This window comes from Oxyura jamaicensis, chromosome 1, assembly GCF_011077185.1.
Source record: "Oxyura jamaicensis isolate SHBP4307 breed ruddy duck chromosome 1, BPBGC_Ojam_1.0, whole genome shotgun sequence".
Classification (NCBI taxonomy): Eukaryota; Metazoa; Chordata; class Aves; order Anseriformes; family Anatidae; genus Oxyura; species Oxyura jamaicensis.
The window spans coordinates 188,036,788-188,056,923 of record NC_048893.1 but is presented as its reverse complement, the minus strand read 5'-3'; the positions used below and the strand labels follow the sequence as shown (position 1 = coordinate 188,056,923).

The 20,136-nt window shown below is 43.9% G+C and overlaps 1 protein-coding gene across 1 annotated transcript; it reads left to right on the top strand.

The window, feature by feature from the left end:
- The first annotated feature begins 2,768 nt into the window (after positions 1-2,768).
- RAB39A (RAB39A, member RAS oncogene family) lies at positions 2,769-15,836 on the top strand. Its single transcript, XM_035327243.1, has 2 exons — positions 2,769-3,454; positions 12,610-15,836. The coding sequence occupies exons 1-2, from the start codon at positions 3,108-3,110 to the stop codon at positions 13,034-13,036; spliced, it is 774 nt and encodes a 257-aa protein (XP_035183134.1). The 5' UTR covers positions 2,769-3,107; the 3' UTR covers positions 13,037-15,836.
- Positions 15,837-20,136: the final 4,300 nt, after the last annotated feature.

Here is a 20,136-nt window from a genome sequence, read left to right as displayed (position 1 = left end):
AAAAAAAAAAAAAAAAAAAAAAAAAAAAAAGGAAATGAGGAACTGAACTTTTAGATTGCAGGGTATTATGGCTTAGTGTAGTCATCTATCTAATAATACAGTAGATTTGGAAGTAGTATTTTTGTAATAATTTCCCACATTTTAGACTGGATTTATGCTTCTTGGAGGAGCAGACTCAAATTGCCAATGCCATGGTAGTGGAAACTGTCTGAAGGAAGGTCAGGTTCATGCTGCTGCTTTAACTTCTCTGTTTCAACTGTTCCAGCTCCTCAAACCAAAGCAAATTTTGACGAGTCTCTTCTTCCAACTGCTTGTCAGAGATCTCTGCGATGAACTGTGCATTGTCAGGGCCTATGCTGACTATGCCCGACTAATATTATCTTCAATGACTTGGAGATTAAATTCACCCACCTTGTCCACTCCACATCAAACACAAACGCAGGTTTCTTAGGCAGCATTTCACATATGGCATTCAAAAGATCCCAAATGAAGGTATAAGGCTCTGCTTTGGATATATGTGAATTTCTGTCTCACCATCTTTCTACAATGCCAAGCTGAGTTAGGCAGACCAGACTCTGGAAGCCTACAATACTTAGAAACATACTTAGCTCAACAGTAGGCAAATTGACTTCTCTCACCTGTAGGAAAGAAACGAGCTGTGCAACTCGTTAGCATGAGGTTCTTCCAATCCTGACTGCAGAGGACAACAACCTGCTGTGCCTCTAAGCCAAAAAGCACAGACCTGAGGCTCTGAAGGCCTGGGGGTGTCAGCCAGGGCAGTGATCCACACAGGGTCCAGGTACTATATAATGAGCACTTTTAGCAAGTATCAGAGTTGTTGATATCACATACCTCACACCTCTGTTTCACAAGCAAATGCTTTCTGTACCCAAGTGCCACTTTTGTTAAAACGGTTGGAAAAGATTGCTAGGAATAACCTATAAACGTCCCGTATCAAACTGCAAGAATTGGATTGATCGCATCCTTCTGAAGGTTCATTTATCAAAGTTAGCATTGTTTTATTTTAATTGTTACTCAAAGGGAACAACTACACAAGTACAAGCTATATTCAGTTTATTTTTCACAACAGCAGCTAGTGAGAGTAGAGGGAAGAAACACACAGGGTTTGGTAAGAAACACACTCAGAGGTGCATGTGGGCACAGAAGGCCTGGGGACTGACTGGCTGTCCCAAAAGGTCCTTGGAAGGCTGGGATTCTTGGAGCAAGCAGCATCCCACAGCTTTGGCTCAGCATGCACAGCAAGGTAAGCCCCTTTGGCAGCTTCATCTTTCATAGATTCTGGGTTGCCCAGCTGAGTGTCCCAGGGCCAGCTGTGCTGCACATCCTATCCCAGCTCATTTTGGGGCTGGAAGCCATGATCTCCTATGCAATGCATGCAAACCCCTCTTCTTCTGACTTAAGACCTGCCCTTAGCCAGTCCATGCTCCTCCACACCATGGAGCTGCAAGGTCTACCAGAGCCTACGTGGAGCTACACTTACCTTGTCTCACACCTGTGACCACCTAACACATTCGAGTATCAAAACCAGGCCAAGGCAACAAGAAAACTGGTCGTGCAGCTTTTCCCCAAGAGTTACAACAGGCTGAGTGAAACACATTGCCTGTCTCCTCTCTCCCTTTCCACTCTCCAAGTGTGTATCCATACTCCGCTTGCTGCATATCTGCCAGCAACAGCCCACCAGTCAGCTCTGCCGGCCTCCTCCTCACGGTCCTCAGGGCCCCAGCTTCCTGGGATTTATGTGAAATTGGCCCCAGAGCCTTCACCAGCAACCTGTGGGTGTCTGCTGTCCTCTGTGGTCCTCAGGCCTTACAAGAAATCTGAGGAAACTACTGCTCAGCAGATTGACCAAAGCATGTTATTGAGCTGAAGATCCCCAAGGCAACGGAATTCCTCAGGAGGGCATCCACACTGACAGAATCATTGCATTACCAAAGTAAGGGTATTTCAGCAAGGCACCCAAAAAGCGGTTTGTAGCACATGGAAATGAGGACTGTGCATCCCCTGTTCCCCTCTCCTCCCCTGTATTATGCCTCTTCCCAAGACAGACAGACAGCACACTCTCCCCGGACACACCAAATGGAAGTCCAGAGATTATTATTCCTCTGGTCTTATCTTAGGGAGAATAGGAGGAATAGATGGGTGCCGAAGCTGGTGAAGGGCCTGGAACACAAGTCCTATGAGGAGCGGCTGAGGGAACTGGGGTTGTTTAATCTGAGGAAGAGGAGGCTCAGGGGAGACTTTATTGCTCTCTACAACTACCTGAAAGGAAGGTGTGGGGAGCTGGGGGTCAGCTTCTTCCCACAGATAACTAGCGATAGGACTAGAGGGAATGGTCTCAAGTTGCACCAGGAGAGTTTCAGGTTGGAAATGAGGAGACATTTCTTCTCAGAAAGAGCAGTCAGGCATTGGAATGGGTTGCCCAGGGAGGTGGTGGAGTCACCGTCCCTGGGGGTGTTTAAGGTTGGACATCGCGTGTAGGGATATGGTGATGTTGGTGGTAGGGTGATGGTTGGACCTGATGACATGGAGGTCTACTCCAACCTTAATGACTCTGTGATTCTATCATTCTAAGTGTTCTCTCCCTTCCTCCGTCACCACACACCAGCTCCTCGCCCACCTCCCCCGGCCCCCTCTCCCTGCTCCTTGCCCGCCATTTCCTGTGGGCTCGTTCCCGCCTTTCCCTCAGGTTCCCCCCACCCCCACCCCGGGGGCCCCCTCTCCACATCCCCAGCACCTCGAGGAGGAGGAGGAGGAGAAGGAGGAGGAGGAGGAGGAGAAGGAGGAGGGGGGTGAGGAGGAAGAGGAGGAGGAGGCGGCCCCGGCGGGCGGGCTCTGCCGCGCCGCCGCAGCGCAGCCGAGGGGAAGGCGGCCCCGGCGGGCAGCCGGTGCTGAAGGGACAGCGGCCGCCCCGTCCCGCCCCGTTCCGCCCCGTCCCGCCCCGGGCGGCAGCAGGGAGCCCCCCGGGAGCGGGGCGGGGGGGAAGCGGCCGGCTCGGGGTTCCCGTCCGTCGTTCCGTCCGTCCTGCCGCCGGCCCCCGCCCCGCCCGGGCCGCCCGGGCCCCGCTCGTCCCCCCCGCCGCCGCGCCCATGCCGGGCGTTGGGGCGATCGGAGCGCGGTGCGGGCACCGGTACCGCCACCGGCCCCGGCCCCGGCCGCGCAAGAGCCCCCGAGAGAGCCCCGAGGAGGAGCCGGGCCAGGCCGGGGCCGCCATGGACGCGGCGATTTGGATCTACCAGTTCCGGCTGATCGTGCTGGGAGACTCCACCGTGGGCAAGTCGTGCCTCCTGCACCGCTTCACCGAGGGGCGCTTCCCCGGGCCGCTGCACTCCGACCCCACCGTGGGGGTGGACTTCTTCTCCCGCCTGGTGGAGATCGAGCCCGGCAAGAGGGTCAAGCTGCAGCTCTGGGACACGGCCGGGCAGGAGCGGTTCAGGTAAGGAGACCCGGGGCGCTGCCGAGCCCCCCGCCCCGAGCCGCCTCCACCCGGCTCCCCAGCAGCCCCCCCGAGCCCCGCTGCCCTTCCCCACCCAGCCTTCGCCCGAGCTAACAAGTGGCCATGCCCTGTGCCTCCTTCCCTCCCTCCTCACAGCCCTGGAGTCCTAAACCTGGGGTGGCGAACCCGCATCTCCTCCTCCTTGGCGGCTGGAGGGCCCCGCATCCCTCTCCGGTTTCGACTTTGTCATCGCCGCCCGGCCTCCCCTGCAGCGCGCCCCGCTCGCTGCCGAGCCAGCCGGGCAGACCAGGCCACCTCCCTGCCCTCCATCCTCGCAGCACCAGAGCAGCCCTGGCACCATCACAGCCACTGCTGGTCACCCACCGGGGTTTTACACCTGCCTTCTGCACCTGCTCCAGTATTCACTAGTACTCCCGGCAGTGAGCGCGCAGCTCAGCTAGCTCAAATGCTGCACCGAGTGCTCAATCCTCTCCTTTCCCCTCTCTGTCATAAACAGTTTGCATACAGTGTTGGTTTGGACCCAGGGTTCAGTAGGTGTGAGCTGGGGCAGGATGCTAAGGCACAGCCCCTCTGCCTGTTGTGCTCTGTGCTGCTTCCCCCACGCACTTGTTACGGGGTTCAGCAGTAGGGTTGCAATGGGTCTCCTCACCGGGGACAGCAGAGCCCTTTCTGCTCCCTGGCTTCCTCTGCAACAGTTGTGCAGATCCTGGCACTCGGCTGAAGAGGTGGGGTTTCAGCGTCGTACCAGGGGAGGTGAACCTCGTTCAATAACAAGCACTACAGTGAAACAACAAAAAAACTTTCCTGGGCATGCATGAGTCACAGGCTTACAAGTATTTTCGCAAGCAGGCCTCTGAAGGGCTAGGAAAGAAAATAACAGTGATAATGGCAAGCTCTTAACATTTTTCATCCTCCTTGTGCTTTCCAGCAAAGAAGGAGAAATCCTTGTAAACAAGTGACTAAGGAGGTATAATCTCTTTATTTTGAATTTGCTGACGAATAGCCAGGATGGCCAATGACAAGGCACTTGACTGAAAGGAATGCAAATACAGAGTTTTGCATACATCTTAACTCAAATGATAGCCATCGTTTACAAGGGAATGCTCAGGGGATATTCAGTGATGAGTCATGCATTCAGCTGCTTTAAAATTTACCAGTAGTATACATCTGTGTTTTTTCCAATACCCAGCAGATACAAAGTGGAGGAAGTAGTTTTAAACATCTGTGGCTGTTTTTCTGCTAGAAGTTTCTTGTCAGTTGGTGTACCAAATATCACAGCATTTATTGCACAGTCTGTTTTGCATGTAAATTTGTAAATTATAAATATTTTACTAAATTATACACCACAGGTTAAAAACTTGCATGTTCAGTTCTCTGTTGGAGAAGACTACAGATCACAAGCAAGGATAGTCTTGGGGAAGAACTAATTATTCTGAGAAATAATCCAATTTTGTGGAATGCCAAGCAGTTTGCAGTTAAGACTCCCAGTTGTGCTCTAATTCACTTGCATCGGTACTTTACAGGAGGTAAAACCTGGTTTAAAAGCTCCTCAGGGAGTTGCCCGTGTGCAGGACAAAATACTGGCTGCATAATAACCCCCTTCTTTTGATCCCAGCCATTAGGGACATTCCCCGGGGACAGGTGCCATCACACCATCTTGAAAGAGAGCACTTACTTTCTTGGAGAAATTGTTTTCTTGTGCCTAGTTCATTGATGCCTCTGTATTTGAACTGGGTTTCTTGCATGTTCTTAGAAATCATCCTTAACGTGCATCATTTGCATTACTGCTCAAAGGAAAAGTAATTCTTAACACTTCCACAAGCAAGCTGCAAGCACAGTTTACTTATTATGAGCTCAGCCAGTGCAGTTACGTACTATATTTGTGGGACACCAGTGGGGCACCAAGCAGGATCTCCCATGGTGCTGGCTGCCATACAGACAACATAATTGTCAGTGCCTCGAGTGGTTTACTGGAAAAAGAACTTACAGACCTGCTTAGTGTAGACTCAGGTCCATAACGCAGACTAAGGTAAAGGAAAGATTCCCCCTTTGTTTTTATCTTGGGGTTAGTTGTCATTTAGGGCAGTCTGCTGCTCTGGCTATTTGTTTCACCTGGTCTACTTGGCTGTGATTCGTTTGGTTTAATTTTCCTGTATTTAAATCCAACAAAATAACTTTAATCATGGAACTTCCAAGGCTGTGAAGTAGTACTGCTAAGACTGAGAATTTATTTCAAGAAATTAGGCACATAATATTATGGGAATGCCTCAGTTACGTTAACCCAGTTAATATAGCAGAATATGATATTAACTAGGTACATTCTGTTTCCAATACGTCTTCAAAATAAAACATCACCCTTACTCTTCTTTTTTGAGTAAGCAATATGTATTTCCAAAATTACCATCATTATAATGTAGTCTGTAGTCCTAGTATAAAAATAACTCTTCAAAATTGGATAAAGCTTTTAGTGAAAGTTTGGTTCATCTGGTAAGCATTAGTAAGATCATAATGAGAAAGAAACACAGTGACTGATTAAAATCGTCCTAAAGCCATGGTTTGATGTGATTAATACATCTTCTAATTCATTTTCAAAAACAATTGTTCAGTAGCCATCATCTTACCAAGGCTTTCCTTGAGCGTATTAATTAGGGTCTTACATCTTTAACCTAATATTTAGATCAAGCCAAGAAGATGACTTCTTTTTGAGACTGTACTTTCCCCTGCCATTATGCTACCTTAGTCAGAATAAATGTGTGGAAAGAACACGTACTCCACGTGGGAAGTTATCATTTCAAAAAGAATTTACAATCTGCATTTAACTACTACTCCCTATTAAAACTAAAGACTTTAAAGTTATCCTTTGGAAAAAAAATCTAACATATCGTTACTGTACATCATAACATATACCTTCTTGAGGAGTAGTCTCACCTCCAGCAGTTCCAAATGTAGAACAACCTGGAGGAACCTTATAGCACTCAACGTCAAGGTTTTGTGGTTCCCTTTTTGTCCTTATTGTAGTCTGACCTTTTTAGCAGGTTCTGATACGGGGGATACTGATTTTCGCCAGTCCTTTATCTGTATTTACCTTTCCTTTATTACAAATGCCAAGCATTCTACAAAATGAGCAAAAATATTATTCAGACAAGTATTTTTGCTGAAAATCAGGAATAAGGATAGTCTAGAGGATGCTAGGACAGTCCATATTTGACAGCAGCATAGTTAAGGAGCTTTCTAACCTAGATTTTGTTTATGTGGGGTGGGGGAGAAAATAAGAATGACCTTTTCAATAACGCTTACACCAATTTTTGTAACTTGCAGACAAAGATGGTATAATATGTTACATACGTAATGTGGGCTGGCCAGAGGCTGTAGCATACCCATCGTCAATGGCCGGTGTGCCATGCACACTCCAGTCTGCACTGCAAGGAGCTGCACAGCCCCGAGACCCCCAGGCAGAAGGGGTGGCACTCACCTCTGTAGGTAGGAGGGTTGTTTCCCTTCCCTTAGTGCTACTTCCTTAGTGTTTTTTCCTTCCTTTAGTGCCTACTTCCACATGAAGCAGCCAAACTCCCTCCTGAAATGTTATCAGCTTGCACCTCCAACAGAGGCACACTCAAAGACATTGGTTAGGAAGGACATTTCCATTAACTATTGTTCGAGAAGGGTTCAGAGTTTCCTGTGAAAGAGAAGTGGAGAGAGGAGGCAGCAAAGAAGTATCAAGCACAAAGGAACAGAAGAAAAACAAAGTGTCGTAGGCAGAAAGATAAGACACCTGAAAGACAGGTGCGGGGATGGATCGGAGAATTCAGTCCCCTTTCATTAAAAGTCACAGGCAGATTTGCCAGATTCTAAATCCAAAATAAGTTGTGCTTCCCACTTCCAGCACCTCATCTGAAGGCTCTTCAGGAAAGCAGACAGCAGACTTCATTGCCTGCCATCTCCCCCATTTTAGAATTGGGGAAGAATGAGGGAAGCCTTTAGAAGAAAGGCTGGTCTTTGGCCATTATTTTCTCATCCTGATCCCACCCTGTCCTTAGCTTAAGGCTTTTCCTTTGTTAAAGGAAATACTCTCCTTCCCCACAGAAAATGAATCATGGTGCTGCAGGTAACGCATTCCCTTCCATAATGCTAGTTTTATGACAATTAATTAGCTGAACCAAAATTAGCTGTCTAGATGGGAAGACATTTCTGGAATTCAGGGTCTACATGGGGATAACTGGAGCAATTGGAATTTGAACGTCCTTTATGCATAAGCTGGACAATATTAAACTTTACCTGCCATCCGTTCCTCATCCTGACCCTAAGGTGTTCTTCTTCTCTTCAAAAAGAGACAACAAAGGAGTTTAAAACATTTTGCTTTTGGAGTCTGATCCTGCAGCATTTGCCAAAGTGTGTGTAATCATGTCAGTGGATTCTCTGCTTGTCAAAGAATCCAAGGAGGGCTGGTCTGGTTTTGTCTAAGGTCCGTACTCAGATACCTTGTCTCTGATAGAGTCTTTGAATTCTCTGGGGTACTCTGCTCGCCTGTACTTTCAATTTGAGGGATTTCCTGAGACTGATGTGGTTTATCTATTTACTAAACCTCAATCAGTCTCTTGTTCAATACTTGTTCGGTCTGCTGTGGAATACAGAAAACCTCTTTGCATTCAAAACGCCTTTCCCAAGGAGACCCACAGGTCCACCAGCTGTTGCATGAAGAGCCTTTTTCTCAGTTTGTTTCTTTTGAATCTGGCTCCTAGCTATATTTGGCAGCCTCAGGCTTTTGTACTTGGAGAGGTTAACTGTGAATCTTTATCTGCTCTGCCTGTGACACTCATGGTTTTGTAGACCTCTGTCATATTTGCGCCAAGTTGTCTCTTTTCTAGGCTGCAGTGTCCTCGCCAGCTCGGGAATGCTTTGCTTCATAGAGATGGTGCTTCTGGTGTAGAAGAGCAATGTCTTGCGTTGAAGGCTTTTTCCTTTCAGTGGTATCAACTGAAGTCTGCTGAGAAATACCACTTTAAAAGCTATTAGAAGATCTAGGGCTAGATATCACTTAGTTGCCTGGTTGCTGGGGTGAGATCCAGAGCCTTGTATTAGGAAGGTTCCTTGCACAATGCCTGAAGCGTCAGACTGATCGCACCCTCCAAGTGGGACGTGTCCCAGGGACAACAAAGGGGAAGTGATGGGGGTGGGAAAGGGACTGAAACCAACCCTGCCCTGAGGGGCTTCTGCCACGTGAAGTGCAGTCTGGAATCACCTCCTGAGAGCAAAGGTAGAAAGAGAATAAAGAATGCCCTCCTTGTTTGTGAAGTATAGGTTCCTATAGCTCCTATAAAATGCAGCTGTTAGGGTTCCAAGCACATCAACGGCCTGTGAAACCTTTTGCTTTACCAGGGGCCTGGCTGCTTGGCGTCTGGCCAGTTCTTGCTGTTTCTTTACAATAACAACACAAAACATTCCTGCAGGAAGCAGGAAAAGTGTGCTTAGACACATCTTTCCTAATCTCGGAGTGCATCTTACCAAGAAGGCCATTCAGGAGTCTGGTTTGGTGTTTCTCATTCCTAATGGTGGCACGGCACAAAGAGGAGTACAGAATTTTTGAGCCAGGAGGACAACTCTGTAGACAAGTGATTAAGGGCTTTGCTGTGAACGGCAGCACTGTAGAGTCTGACCAGTGTGGTAAGTCCTTTGTGGACCTTACATTATTACATGGCTACGGGATGAAATATCCAAGTGTTCCTGGGTTCGGAACTTAAGAAGTGCACCTTGAAGAATCCACTGCTGTCTGGCCTTGTGAACTTGTCTTTCCTGCACAGATCCAACAAAAGGAGATTATTCCTCCCTCCCTCCCCTCACCTCCTGCTTTTGCTTAGATGAGCCCAGCACCTCTGCTTCCCCTGTAGGCCTATGGCCAGTGGCTCCCAAGCTTTCCAGATGACTCTCAGCCCTCCTTATCTCTTGCTGGCCACCATGCACACTCATCACCAGGCTTTTCAGTGAAGACGTACACAGTATATTGACATAGTCTGTAACATGTCTAAAGGTGGAAGTGCTCTGATCAGAACGCTTAGGGTGGCCTCTGTAGCGTGGGCCCTGTGAACACGGCCCTGTGTCTTGTGAAGTGATGCATAGGAAGCTGTGTGAAGGTAGGTACCTTCACTGAAACAAAGCTCACCTACATTTCCTGAGGAGCTGGAACCTGTCTGAGGGTGTTCGGTATGTTCCTGGGGAGCTGTTCCAGGGACACTCAGGTTGGTATCCAGCTGTGACAGGAGCCGAGGGAAGGCAGGCACTGCCCTGTGAGACACTCTCAGCTGGCACAGAGGTAGAGCACTCAGGCCCCGCAGACCTTGTCTGGGCACCATGGTTAGTTATAGAATCATAGAATCACAGAATCATTAAGGTTGGAAAAGACCTCCAAGATCATCTGGTCCAACCATCCCCTACCACCAATGTCACCCACTAAACCATGTCCCTCAGCACCACGTCCAACCTTTCCTTGAACACCCCCAGGGACGGTGACTCCACCACCTCCCTGGGCAACCTGTCTCAATGCCTGACTGCTCTTTCTGAGAAGAAATGTTTCCTAATTTCTAACCTAAACCGCCCTGGGTGCAACTTGAGACCATTCCCTCTAGTCCTATCACTAGTAATCTGTGAGAAGAGTCCGACCCCCAGCTCCCCACTCCTTCCTTTCCATGCAGCTGAGTGGAGCACAGCTTGAGATGTTGGTCTTCTAGCTCTGCCTAAGCCTTGCTGAAGGCACCTAAAAGTCCTATAATCTTTAGTCATAACATTAATGAGGCAACATTTGCTCTTGCACTTAGTTTCATAGGGTGAGAGAAAAAAATAAAAAAAGCAGAGTCTTACCAGACCATGAAGTACACACACTTTACACAGTTCATTTTCCAAATAACTGACATCCAGTGAAAATACATTTGTCTATATTTATTCTGCTCTAATTGTCATATTTAAGTCAAATATTTTGCATCTGTGGGATGTTTCAGATACTGTTGAACAACCTGCTATGTTTGTGTGCCCAGACTTTTTTCCCAGTTTTTGCGATGTAGAGCCCAAAGTTACAGATGCTTTTTAATCATCCGTTACAGGCAACATATACAGAAAATTAAATATAATGGCCTAGATCACCAGCTACTGCCAGTTGGCGTAGCTCTGCAGAACTGAGTTACAGCTGACGAGGGTGCCGAATTCCATGTGTAAGCACGCAGTAAGACAATAAATACTGTTCTTCAGTACTCCACTTCACAGGCACACAATACAACATTATTCTACATAAAAATGCTAAGTAAATGATGCAGTGCTTTTTCAGTACTAACATTTTTTTCAGCTGCTAATATATTGCTTTGGCATAACTGTTTTCAGGACAGGTTCTTTTTCTGGAAAATCGGTTGTATTAGCTATCACTTTTCAAAACCAAATCCCATTTTTGTCACACGCTGACAGCTCTGTCTGGAACAACTTAAATTATTTTGATGTACTCATCTGTGTTTGCAACTGCTTTGCTGAAAAAAAAAAAAAAAAAAAAAAAAAAAAAAACAAGAAGAAGACCTGAAGCAGATCTGTGATATCTTTATTTAGTACTTCACAAAACACGACAACCTTTATTTATGGTCATTTTTCATGCCCAGGCTATGTGAGTAAGTTGAAGGTGAGACCCTACTGTCTTCAGATTCAGACTGCTCAGAGACATACTCCATGGAGTACTCTGTTGCTGGAAACATAGAAAAGATCTTTCTAAAACATTAAGACAAACAAACCCTCCCTCCCTGTTATCTAAATAAAACCCTTTCAAATGCAGTTTGTTGTGACTAAATTAATTCAGTTATGCCAAGAAATCTAAGCCTTATCTAACTGCACTTCCCTATCTGTAATATGACTACTGCTCCTAATTATACCTCGGTGTTCAAATTGTTAGAAAACACTATATGAAACGTGATTAAGTGAAAATCAGAGGGAGCTCCCTTTATGGAAAGATGCAGCTGTGTACCGTTCATCCTGATTCAAATGTTCTGAAGCTCCATTCTCTCTATAATCTTAAGATAAAATATAGTTAATTCCTTGATAAATGACTGTTAATGTAGATTTTATGTGTCATTTCAGTTGGAGAATACTTATATATACACACTTGCTCTATGTTTACGCTACTAATGTAGTGCTTACATCCACTCCTAGGTAGGCCATCACTTCATTTAAAGTGCTTCTTCTTGCCTTCTCCATCCTCCCCTATTGCACATGATTACAGACTTAAAATCATTCTTTGGTTTCCTTATCTTTCTCTACATTCTAATTATTCTAATTATTATTCTAGAGCATACCAAAAATCTTTCTGGAGGAAGGGTCTCCTTCTTCCAAACTTACTTCCAGAGAATGGTCTGGAACTGGGGCTGAAAAAGCAGAAAACAGGAGTCACCACTCCTGGAAATCTCATGCCAAAAAATAGTAAATGCAATTTATAAAGAGCTTTTGAACCTCCATATGAATGATATGCTGGATGTAGAAATGTTCTTTGTCAGTGCTATAACAAGTGTGTGTTGGCCAAGCTCAGTTAATTTTCTATGGTGTTGCTGGGGGAGTTTCCTTCCTTAGTCAGTTGACCTCTACAAGCACAAATACCTTGTGATTATTTGTACAGTTTTTGTTTTCAAACAATTTGTCTGTGAGGAATACAAAAGGATACAGGCTTCTTGACATCTGACTACCTGTTTCATTTTAAAATAACTGATTAGAACAAAGTGAAGTGAATATTCGTATAAAACTGAAGAACTCAGACTTCAACACTAACAGATACTGTCAGAATATATATATAAAGAATTGTCCTGTGAACATGTGCAACAGTTTGCTAGTAAAGAGTACATTGCAGAAAAAATCGGCATCCAAAATTGGCACTAGAAATGTTGACTTCCAGAATGTTTAGAAGATGACTTTTGAAGTAGGAAAAAAAGGAAAACAGAACATATTTTTTGTTTGTGGAAAAGGTAAATGAATAAAGTCCAGTTAATTTCAAAAAACCAAAGTTAGTTCATAAAACTTACAGTGGGTAAAAAAGGAACATTGTCACATGGAAAAGTATCCTGTTTACAAATAAAGTGAAAATATATTTTAATTTTCCATTTTTGTGTTTTTCTTCACAGATCAATAACACGATCTTACTATCGCAATTCTGTTGGTGGCTTGCTAGTGTTTGACATCACAAATCGACGATCTTTTGAACATGTGAAAGACTGGCTAGAAGAAGCAAAAATGCATGTACAGCCCTTTCAGATTGTTTTCCTGTTAGTAGGACATAAATGTGACTTAGTATCACAGCGTGAGGTTACAAGGGAAGAAGCTGAAAAACTGTCGTCTGCCTGTGGTATGAAATACATAGAAACCTCAGCAAAAGATGCCACAAATGTTGAAGAGTCCTTTACAATTCTAACACGAGACATCTATGAACTTGTAAAAAAAGGAGAAATCACAATACAAGATGGATGGGAAGGTGTTAAGAGTGGCTTTGTTCCAAATGTTGTGCATTCATCAGAGGAAGCCGTAAAGCCCAGAAGACAGTGCATCTGCTGAATTTGTAGCATGCCAAAGAGCACATCGGGTGTTCAGAAGATGACTCCAACCTAAATAACAGAATAATAATTCTGAAACAATATTAGATCATGGCATAGCTGAATCATATGACAATAACTTGGTTTTGTATCCTTCTGTCTAATTCATAACTTCATAAAACTTTAAGTGGTTTCTTTTTTTTTTTTTTTTTTTTTCTTTTACAGAGTACAATATCTTTTTGTGGTCTTCAGGAAAATAAATTATAGATTGCTAAAGGAAAAATTAATCCTATAGCAAGACATTGTGAAAACGCAATAATCACCGTGACAACATCCTCTCCTGGGCTCTGTATTTTGAATACAGTTTATAATCAAGCCCTGCTAGGTGAGGATGAGATGAGCTTATTACTTTTGTTCATCCTACCTTAGTTTTGGACAAGAAAATATCATACCTTATACTTTTTTAATGTGATTCTTTACTCAAGAGCAACATTGCTCATCAACATTAAAGTTTAGTAAAGTGTAGAATTTCATAATAAAGATAATTCTAAATAAAGCAAGCTGAAAGATTGCTCCAATAGCAAACACTTTTGATATGACTACGAATACAAGCCTTACTAAAGAAAAAGAATGTTTTAGAAAAGATGATTTATTTGTATATGAAAATGGGTAGTAGAAGCAATGAAATTTAGCAATGAAATTTACTATTAAATATTTTCTGAATTGCCAATGAAACTAAATGTAAAATCACATATGATCCAGCAATTTTGACTTGTATACAAAATAGATTTCCCAACTGCTTGAGTTACATTTTGGAGGCCAGATCCTCAGCTGGGTAGTTAGCATAGCCACACTGATGCCTAAAGAATTGCATTAATTTACACAAACAATTTCCATATCAGCTTTAAAAAAATTATCTACTTCTAAATAAATGTAAAAAGGAATTTAAATGTGCTGCAACCCCTGGGGACCCAGACCTTGCATTTGAAGAGAATAAGGACTGGTTTAATCTCAGCCAACAAATGTTAATTGGTTGCCTAAAAAATAAAGGTTTTAAAACCAAAACCATCATAAATAGAGTGTTTGGAGAGAAAAGAATTGCTAAAATAATTCTTGGCTACAGGCAGCAAAGTTAGAGAAACCCTATTCTAAGAAAGCAACACACAATATCTTTTAATAACAATAACAATAGGAGAAATCTGTGATCATGTAGCATTTTACTGAGCTTGAGGTCATCCTACTACTAGTACACTGAATATAACACACACTAGCTTTACGCAAACTGTGCCCTATATGTCTAGCACTTAAATACCAAATAAGTCTGTGTCTATTTTATCTCTAGTAGTGTAACCAGATGGCTTGATCTCCAGAGTTGATAAGCATCTACAGTTTATCTGAGCATACTCATAACCTCTGAACATCAAGCCAATTACTTTCATACAAAGACGTGTTATCAGGTTACAGTTCTCCATTTTCATGATCAGGGAACAGGTCCATCTAATCTTAACTTTTTTCTTCAACAGTCATGCAATTGGTTTTCCTTCAAATTACATTTAGGTCCTTTTACAAGCCTTTCGTAAATATTCCGTGGTATCAAGACAAGTTGGTTCCAGTCAATTTCTTCATTTAGGGCCACTAAAATTATTGTCTTCTGAGGGAACTGAAAGGTTATTTTTTCAATAGTCTGAGTCTCATTTGCACTGAGGCACAGTTACGCCGTCGTAGAATGATACAGAGGCCTTAATATAAACAGGAATCAGCCTTAATTCGTTAGCAATTAAAATAGCTAATTCTAGTCTCAGCATGCCACAAAGTAATTGCTGTGAACCTGATTCTCTATTAAACTACACATTTTAGTTATTTCTACCAATTCTATTGTGATTTGAGGGCATTTTAGGCACTCTAAGTAAACGTAAATGACAACAGATGCCAAAAGCTAGTGCAGAAATCAGGTTGTGTGCATTTGACACTGATTATCATAGTAGGCCCATGTTGTGTATCTCAAAAGATCTTTTATTTGTTTAAGAGGACAGAATGGACCAACAAATAAACCGGTGGCTGGGGAACCAACAGACCTGAAGTCTGCCACTGGTTCACTGTGTGTTTGTGAACAAGGCATTTAAGTTTTCTGTGCCTCACCTGTATCTCAGAAATGGAGCTGGTCATTCTTCCTGCCATTCACAAAGTCCTTTGAGACCCCATCTGACTGTATGATCTCTGGTCTGGACTCTTTTCTGTGCGTGCTATCTGTTGTGGAGCGTTTAGCGGATGCAGTATCCATGGGATGTGCATACTGCATTCTTCTATCATACCAAAAATGATTTAAAAGATTAAAACAGCTATATAAGTACCAGGTATGGCTGTTATTATAAATCTACATTTCATTACACATTACCTTCAGGGTTAAAAACTTTTATCTTACACTTTTCTTCCTGAATACTCTGGAACCAATGAGCTTTTCATTCTGTATGAAGAAATCTGCGTGTGTGCGGCAGGGAAGGGACTGGGAGAAGAGGGGAGGGAGGGGCGGTGTGCACAGAGAAATAAACTCTCATCGGAACAGAGCCTTAACAATCTCTGCTGTGAACGTTGTACCTGTAAGTGTCTGTCACATTTATTACAGTGGGAGTAGAGCTTTGAACCAGATTCAACTGTGTAAGGAACTGGTGTTGTCAATGCAACGAGAAGAGAAATTCACTGCATTTTAAAGTACTGTGCACATAGCTGTCTTATTTGTAACTCCTAAAAATGTAGATTAACGTGTACATTCAAACATTGTCTATCTTGACGATATATTAAACCAATACCGTACCTTCTCACTACATGCTTGCAGTTAATGGAAACGTCTGATAAAAGATTACGTGCTGAAATATGTCATTTTGCTTTCAGATGCTTTGCGCTGAGTATAAGTAACAGGTTGAACATGCTGTAGAGCAGATTATAGTTCAGTGCATTTATATTCCTTTATTTCCCAAGAAGGGACAAATATGATGCTTACTATTGGTACCAAAATGAAGTTTCCATAAATTTGGCAACTAAATTAATAAGTAGAAAATATTAAAAATGAACAAACAACAACAAAAACCTGTTGCAGATTAAAGTTTGGTAAATCCCAGATAGGAAAAGGAAAAACCAATTAAAATAGTAACCTGTTTGTATTTGGATTCGCAGGTCCAGTGAATGAATGGATATGAAATACTATTTTTGATTCCTACAGTTTTTTAACTTGCATTGCTTTAAGTTTGATAAAGAAAAAAATACCTTTCTCTGATCATTTAAAAGTTTTACACATGAATTCTTCAGGTATTTTGGCTTGCTTATAACTGGATTTATCTGGTGTAAGAAAGAGAGTGTAGCTACATGCCTCAGGAGTCATGTCAGGGAACCAAGGAAAAAAACTGGTAACACATTCATAGCATTCATTTATGCCTTTGTTACGGAATAGACCTACTGATCTAACTCTGTGCTAGATGATTAAATTCCTGGTGGCTGCCCTGTGCTCACAGAAAATACTAGTGCCTTAACTGAGTGCCCATGGACACTAGAGTTGCTCGGTGCTGAGATCCCCCTGCTCCAGCCAACCCGGGACTGGAACCGAGGCTGCTTTACTTAGAGGAAAGACGGGTGGATCCCCAAAGCTGGCAGGTATGTCAGGCACAGTGTTCCAGCTCCCTCACACAGTACATACCTCCTTGCTCTCTTTACATAATTAGCATCCGGGGGAGCAATTTTCCCCTAGCTGTAGACCCAAGCACATGACAGCAGTTCCTCCAAGTCTCCACCCTTGCCTTTCGCCCAGAGCTGGCACAGCAACCTCAGCAGCCTTTGTTCAGCCTTGGAGAGAAAGGAGGGCTGAGGGCTTGTTCTCTGTGCGGGCCTGGAAGGGGCATGACAGCCTACTGCAGACATGCTGGGCAGTTTAAGAAATGGTTAAGCATCGAAGCACAATTGTCTATAGCGAACATTTGCTACTCTGTAGTGATTCCTCTAATGATGCATTGTTATAGTACCTATCTGTATGCAGCACCACTTACAATGTCTAACTTAGTTTCTTAAGGCTAATAACAGTATCATGGAATGTATTTCGAATGGGGAAAATTGACCAAAAAATTAATCTTCCTGATCTTTAGAGAGAAAAATGAATCTCATGAATGCACGTATACGTATTTCCCAGCCTGTTTCTAGCAGTAATTCAAGGCTGGGGCTTAGCACTAGGTTGCTTGAGGCTTTCTGCTGAAAACCAACTACCTACACGCGGTGTCATTTTACTCGGCAAAATTCCCTCCTCTATGAAGCGAATGCAGCTGCAGAAAAACTGATTTTTACTCTTGAGCACAGCAGAGTTGTTTATCACGTTTCAATGAATGTGCAAATCTGACGAATGTAATGCAATTGAAGACGTGCCAGCCCAGCATAACGTAAAGACTATGTAGTTGTGCAGGTTCCTGAAGACGATCTGCCTTGCATAATACTTAATTAGTGGGAGTGTAGCATACATGTGAAGAAAACAAAGGTGGTTCTGAGAACCCAAAAATATTTCACTGAGCAGCAATTGTGCCATGGAAGAGTTGGCTCTGGAAACCCAGACCTCCGCTGAGCAGTTATTTTTCTTCTTGGAGCTGCTGCTCCCACAAGCAATGCCTGGAACAGCAAACACGAGACTCAAGTGTGTCCAGGAAAAGAACTCACTAGCAAATACCAAACTATGATAACGTACCAGAAAAGCACAATACACACACGGTGGGTTTTTTCCCCTGGGAATAGCTGCTCAGTAGCAAACCCCACCGCAGCACTTGAATGGCATCACCCACTGTGACTGCCCTTGGCCCCTGAAGGCCAGACAGGAATAGAGAGTAGCAGCTTTTTATATAGGGGTAGGTAAATTTTAATTTAAACTCACAGCTGAAGAATCCAAAATCCACATCCAGAGCTGCTAGAATGGATCAGCATCTTTGAAGGTATCCCCTGTATTCATTTTGCAGAGAAAGTCACGTTTCAGGCGAGGTCTGAGCTACTTGGGGATTGACACTCAGCGTGTCATCTGCTGGGAGTGGGAGCAGAGCTGTGCAACAGCTGACACCAGCCTTCAGCAGTGTCACAGCCCGCAAGGGCAGATCGAACTAAGAATAACCATGCTTACCTCCACAGGCTGCTAAAGACCCACCTTGCAGCCAAAGAGCTTCTAAAGAAGGATGGAAAGGACACAGATCACCTCCTCCACCCCTGCCCAGCCCAGGGAGAGCAATGAGACTGAATGCTGCCAGCGCCCTTAACACACTACTGAAAGTGCCGTAATTGCTGTGGGACTGCAGATGGGATGAAGGAAAGTGCCAAAGGCCCGGAGCTGACAAAGATCCACAGGCTGCTGAATCTGCCACTCCAGCTGCTCCCTAAGGACTGGGTAATGCTGTGGGCAGCCACGGGAGAGGAACGGTTGGGTATAAATCTGTGTGGACACTACACCCACCTTGCAGACTTCTTCCCACCCCACCTTCTCCCCTGCATGTCTTCTTCACAGGAAGCACTGCCAGAAGCTGTATTTGGCACCGAGGTATGACAGGGAGCAGAGCGATAGCAACAACCGCTAATATTTTTAAAGTATGGAGGTCCCAAGACTACGGGGAAGAAATATTGAAAATATTTCAGTCAAAATCCTAGTAATAACAAACTGGCAGGGCTGGCTTATGTTTTCTACGACAAGCAGATAGTTTAGCTATTTAGTCATATTTTACATTCATTTGCTTTAAAAAAATAATTACTGTGTATTATTCTGGGGGAAAAAAAAGTCTTGTCTGTGCAGATCGTTTTTGTCATTTCCCTGATGTAGTGTAACATGCAATAAAAGAGCAAGCTCTGCCAGGGCATAAGCTTAGAAGACATAAGTCTCGACTCTTGTCAGTCAGACCACTGAAACAGCAGCACCGTTCTTTTCACCGGGGCTTTCCTCTGCCCACTTCTCTGTGGAAGCGTCTGATTCTCAGAGAGCTTTTAAAACAAAGCAGAGACAAAGCTCACTGAGCAGTGAAAAGGAGCTGTATATGTGAGCAAGTGTCAGAAAAGCAGCATATAAAATTATAACTTTTCATGTTAAATCCTCTTGCACTCCACCACACTTCACAAATTACAGCTCCCTGAGTACGCTGAGCGAATGGAGCAGTAAATTTCTAGCTGTCCAAAAAAGGCTAGGAGAGGAAAAATTAGATCAGATTCAACTCCCCGCAGTGGTTTTCTGCAGCTCCGTGACTGGGCACGGAACAATGGCCACATTTTGTCTAGCGCACGCCATGTGCTTCTCCACGTCCCAGGAGGAATTCAGCCTCGGCAAAAACCCTCCTGCAGGTTCTGCCTGCAAACAGTAGCGCTGCACCGCTACGCATCATCTTCAGCGTAACTCAGGGCAAAAAGCAAACTTTTCCACCAAGTAAACTGCGAGGGAATAGCACTGTTGTCTAAAAATGTATCAGAGGAGAATAAACATCAGGGAGGGAGAAGAGTTATCTCATCTAAAGGACAATGTTGGCATAACAAACAGGTCTTCCTGAGATGCAGGGATAGGCATCTCTGGTAATGCTAAGACATGAAAATCTTAAACAATTTTAAGTGAAAGCAACAGTAATCCCTACTCCTACATGCAGGCAATTTTTCTAGAATACTCTTATCATTAGCTGAAAGGGTGAGGTGAAGCCCAGATGTAAACACCAGAAATAAGTGTTTGCTTTCTTGCTAAAATAGAAACAAATACAGAAGTTTCACATAAAAAGTTTGGTCACCGACGGTGCTTCTGTTTTCAGCTGCAGGTGTAGGTTTCTGTGTCTCCTTGCCCCTTTAAAGACGTATCTTCAGAGACTGTCATGGCACAGGTCATGCAAGGGGCCATACTGCAGTGATGAATGAGGCTTCCCCACTGAAAGAAGGCTCGATATCCCTAATAATCTAGTAAATAATCTAGTTTAACTGGAAAGGATTCTAAAACTGACTAATCACCCACATTTTTTTTATTTATTTTTTTTCCCTTCATGGACTAAGTAAAAATTAGAAGCAACCACGTATGTCTTATTCATACCATGTGTTTCAGGGAATTAGATGCATAGTAGTGTGTATCTCTCTCCAATGCGACTCAAA

Excerpts from the sequence above, each read along its gene's own strand:
- RAB39A (XM_035327243.1), top strand. The coding sequence starts at position 3,108 with ATGCCGGGCGTTGGGGCGATCGGAGCGCGGTGCGGGCACCGGTACCGC. Across the intron at positions 3,455-12,609 it reads GCCGGGCAGGAGCGGTTCAG|ATCAATAACACGATCTTACT; the intron begins GTAAGGAGACCC and ends TTTTCTTCACAG.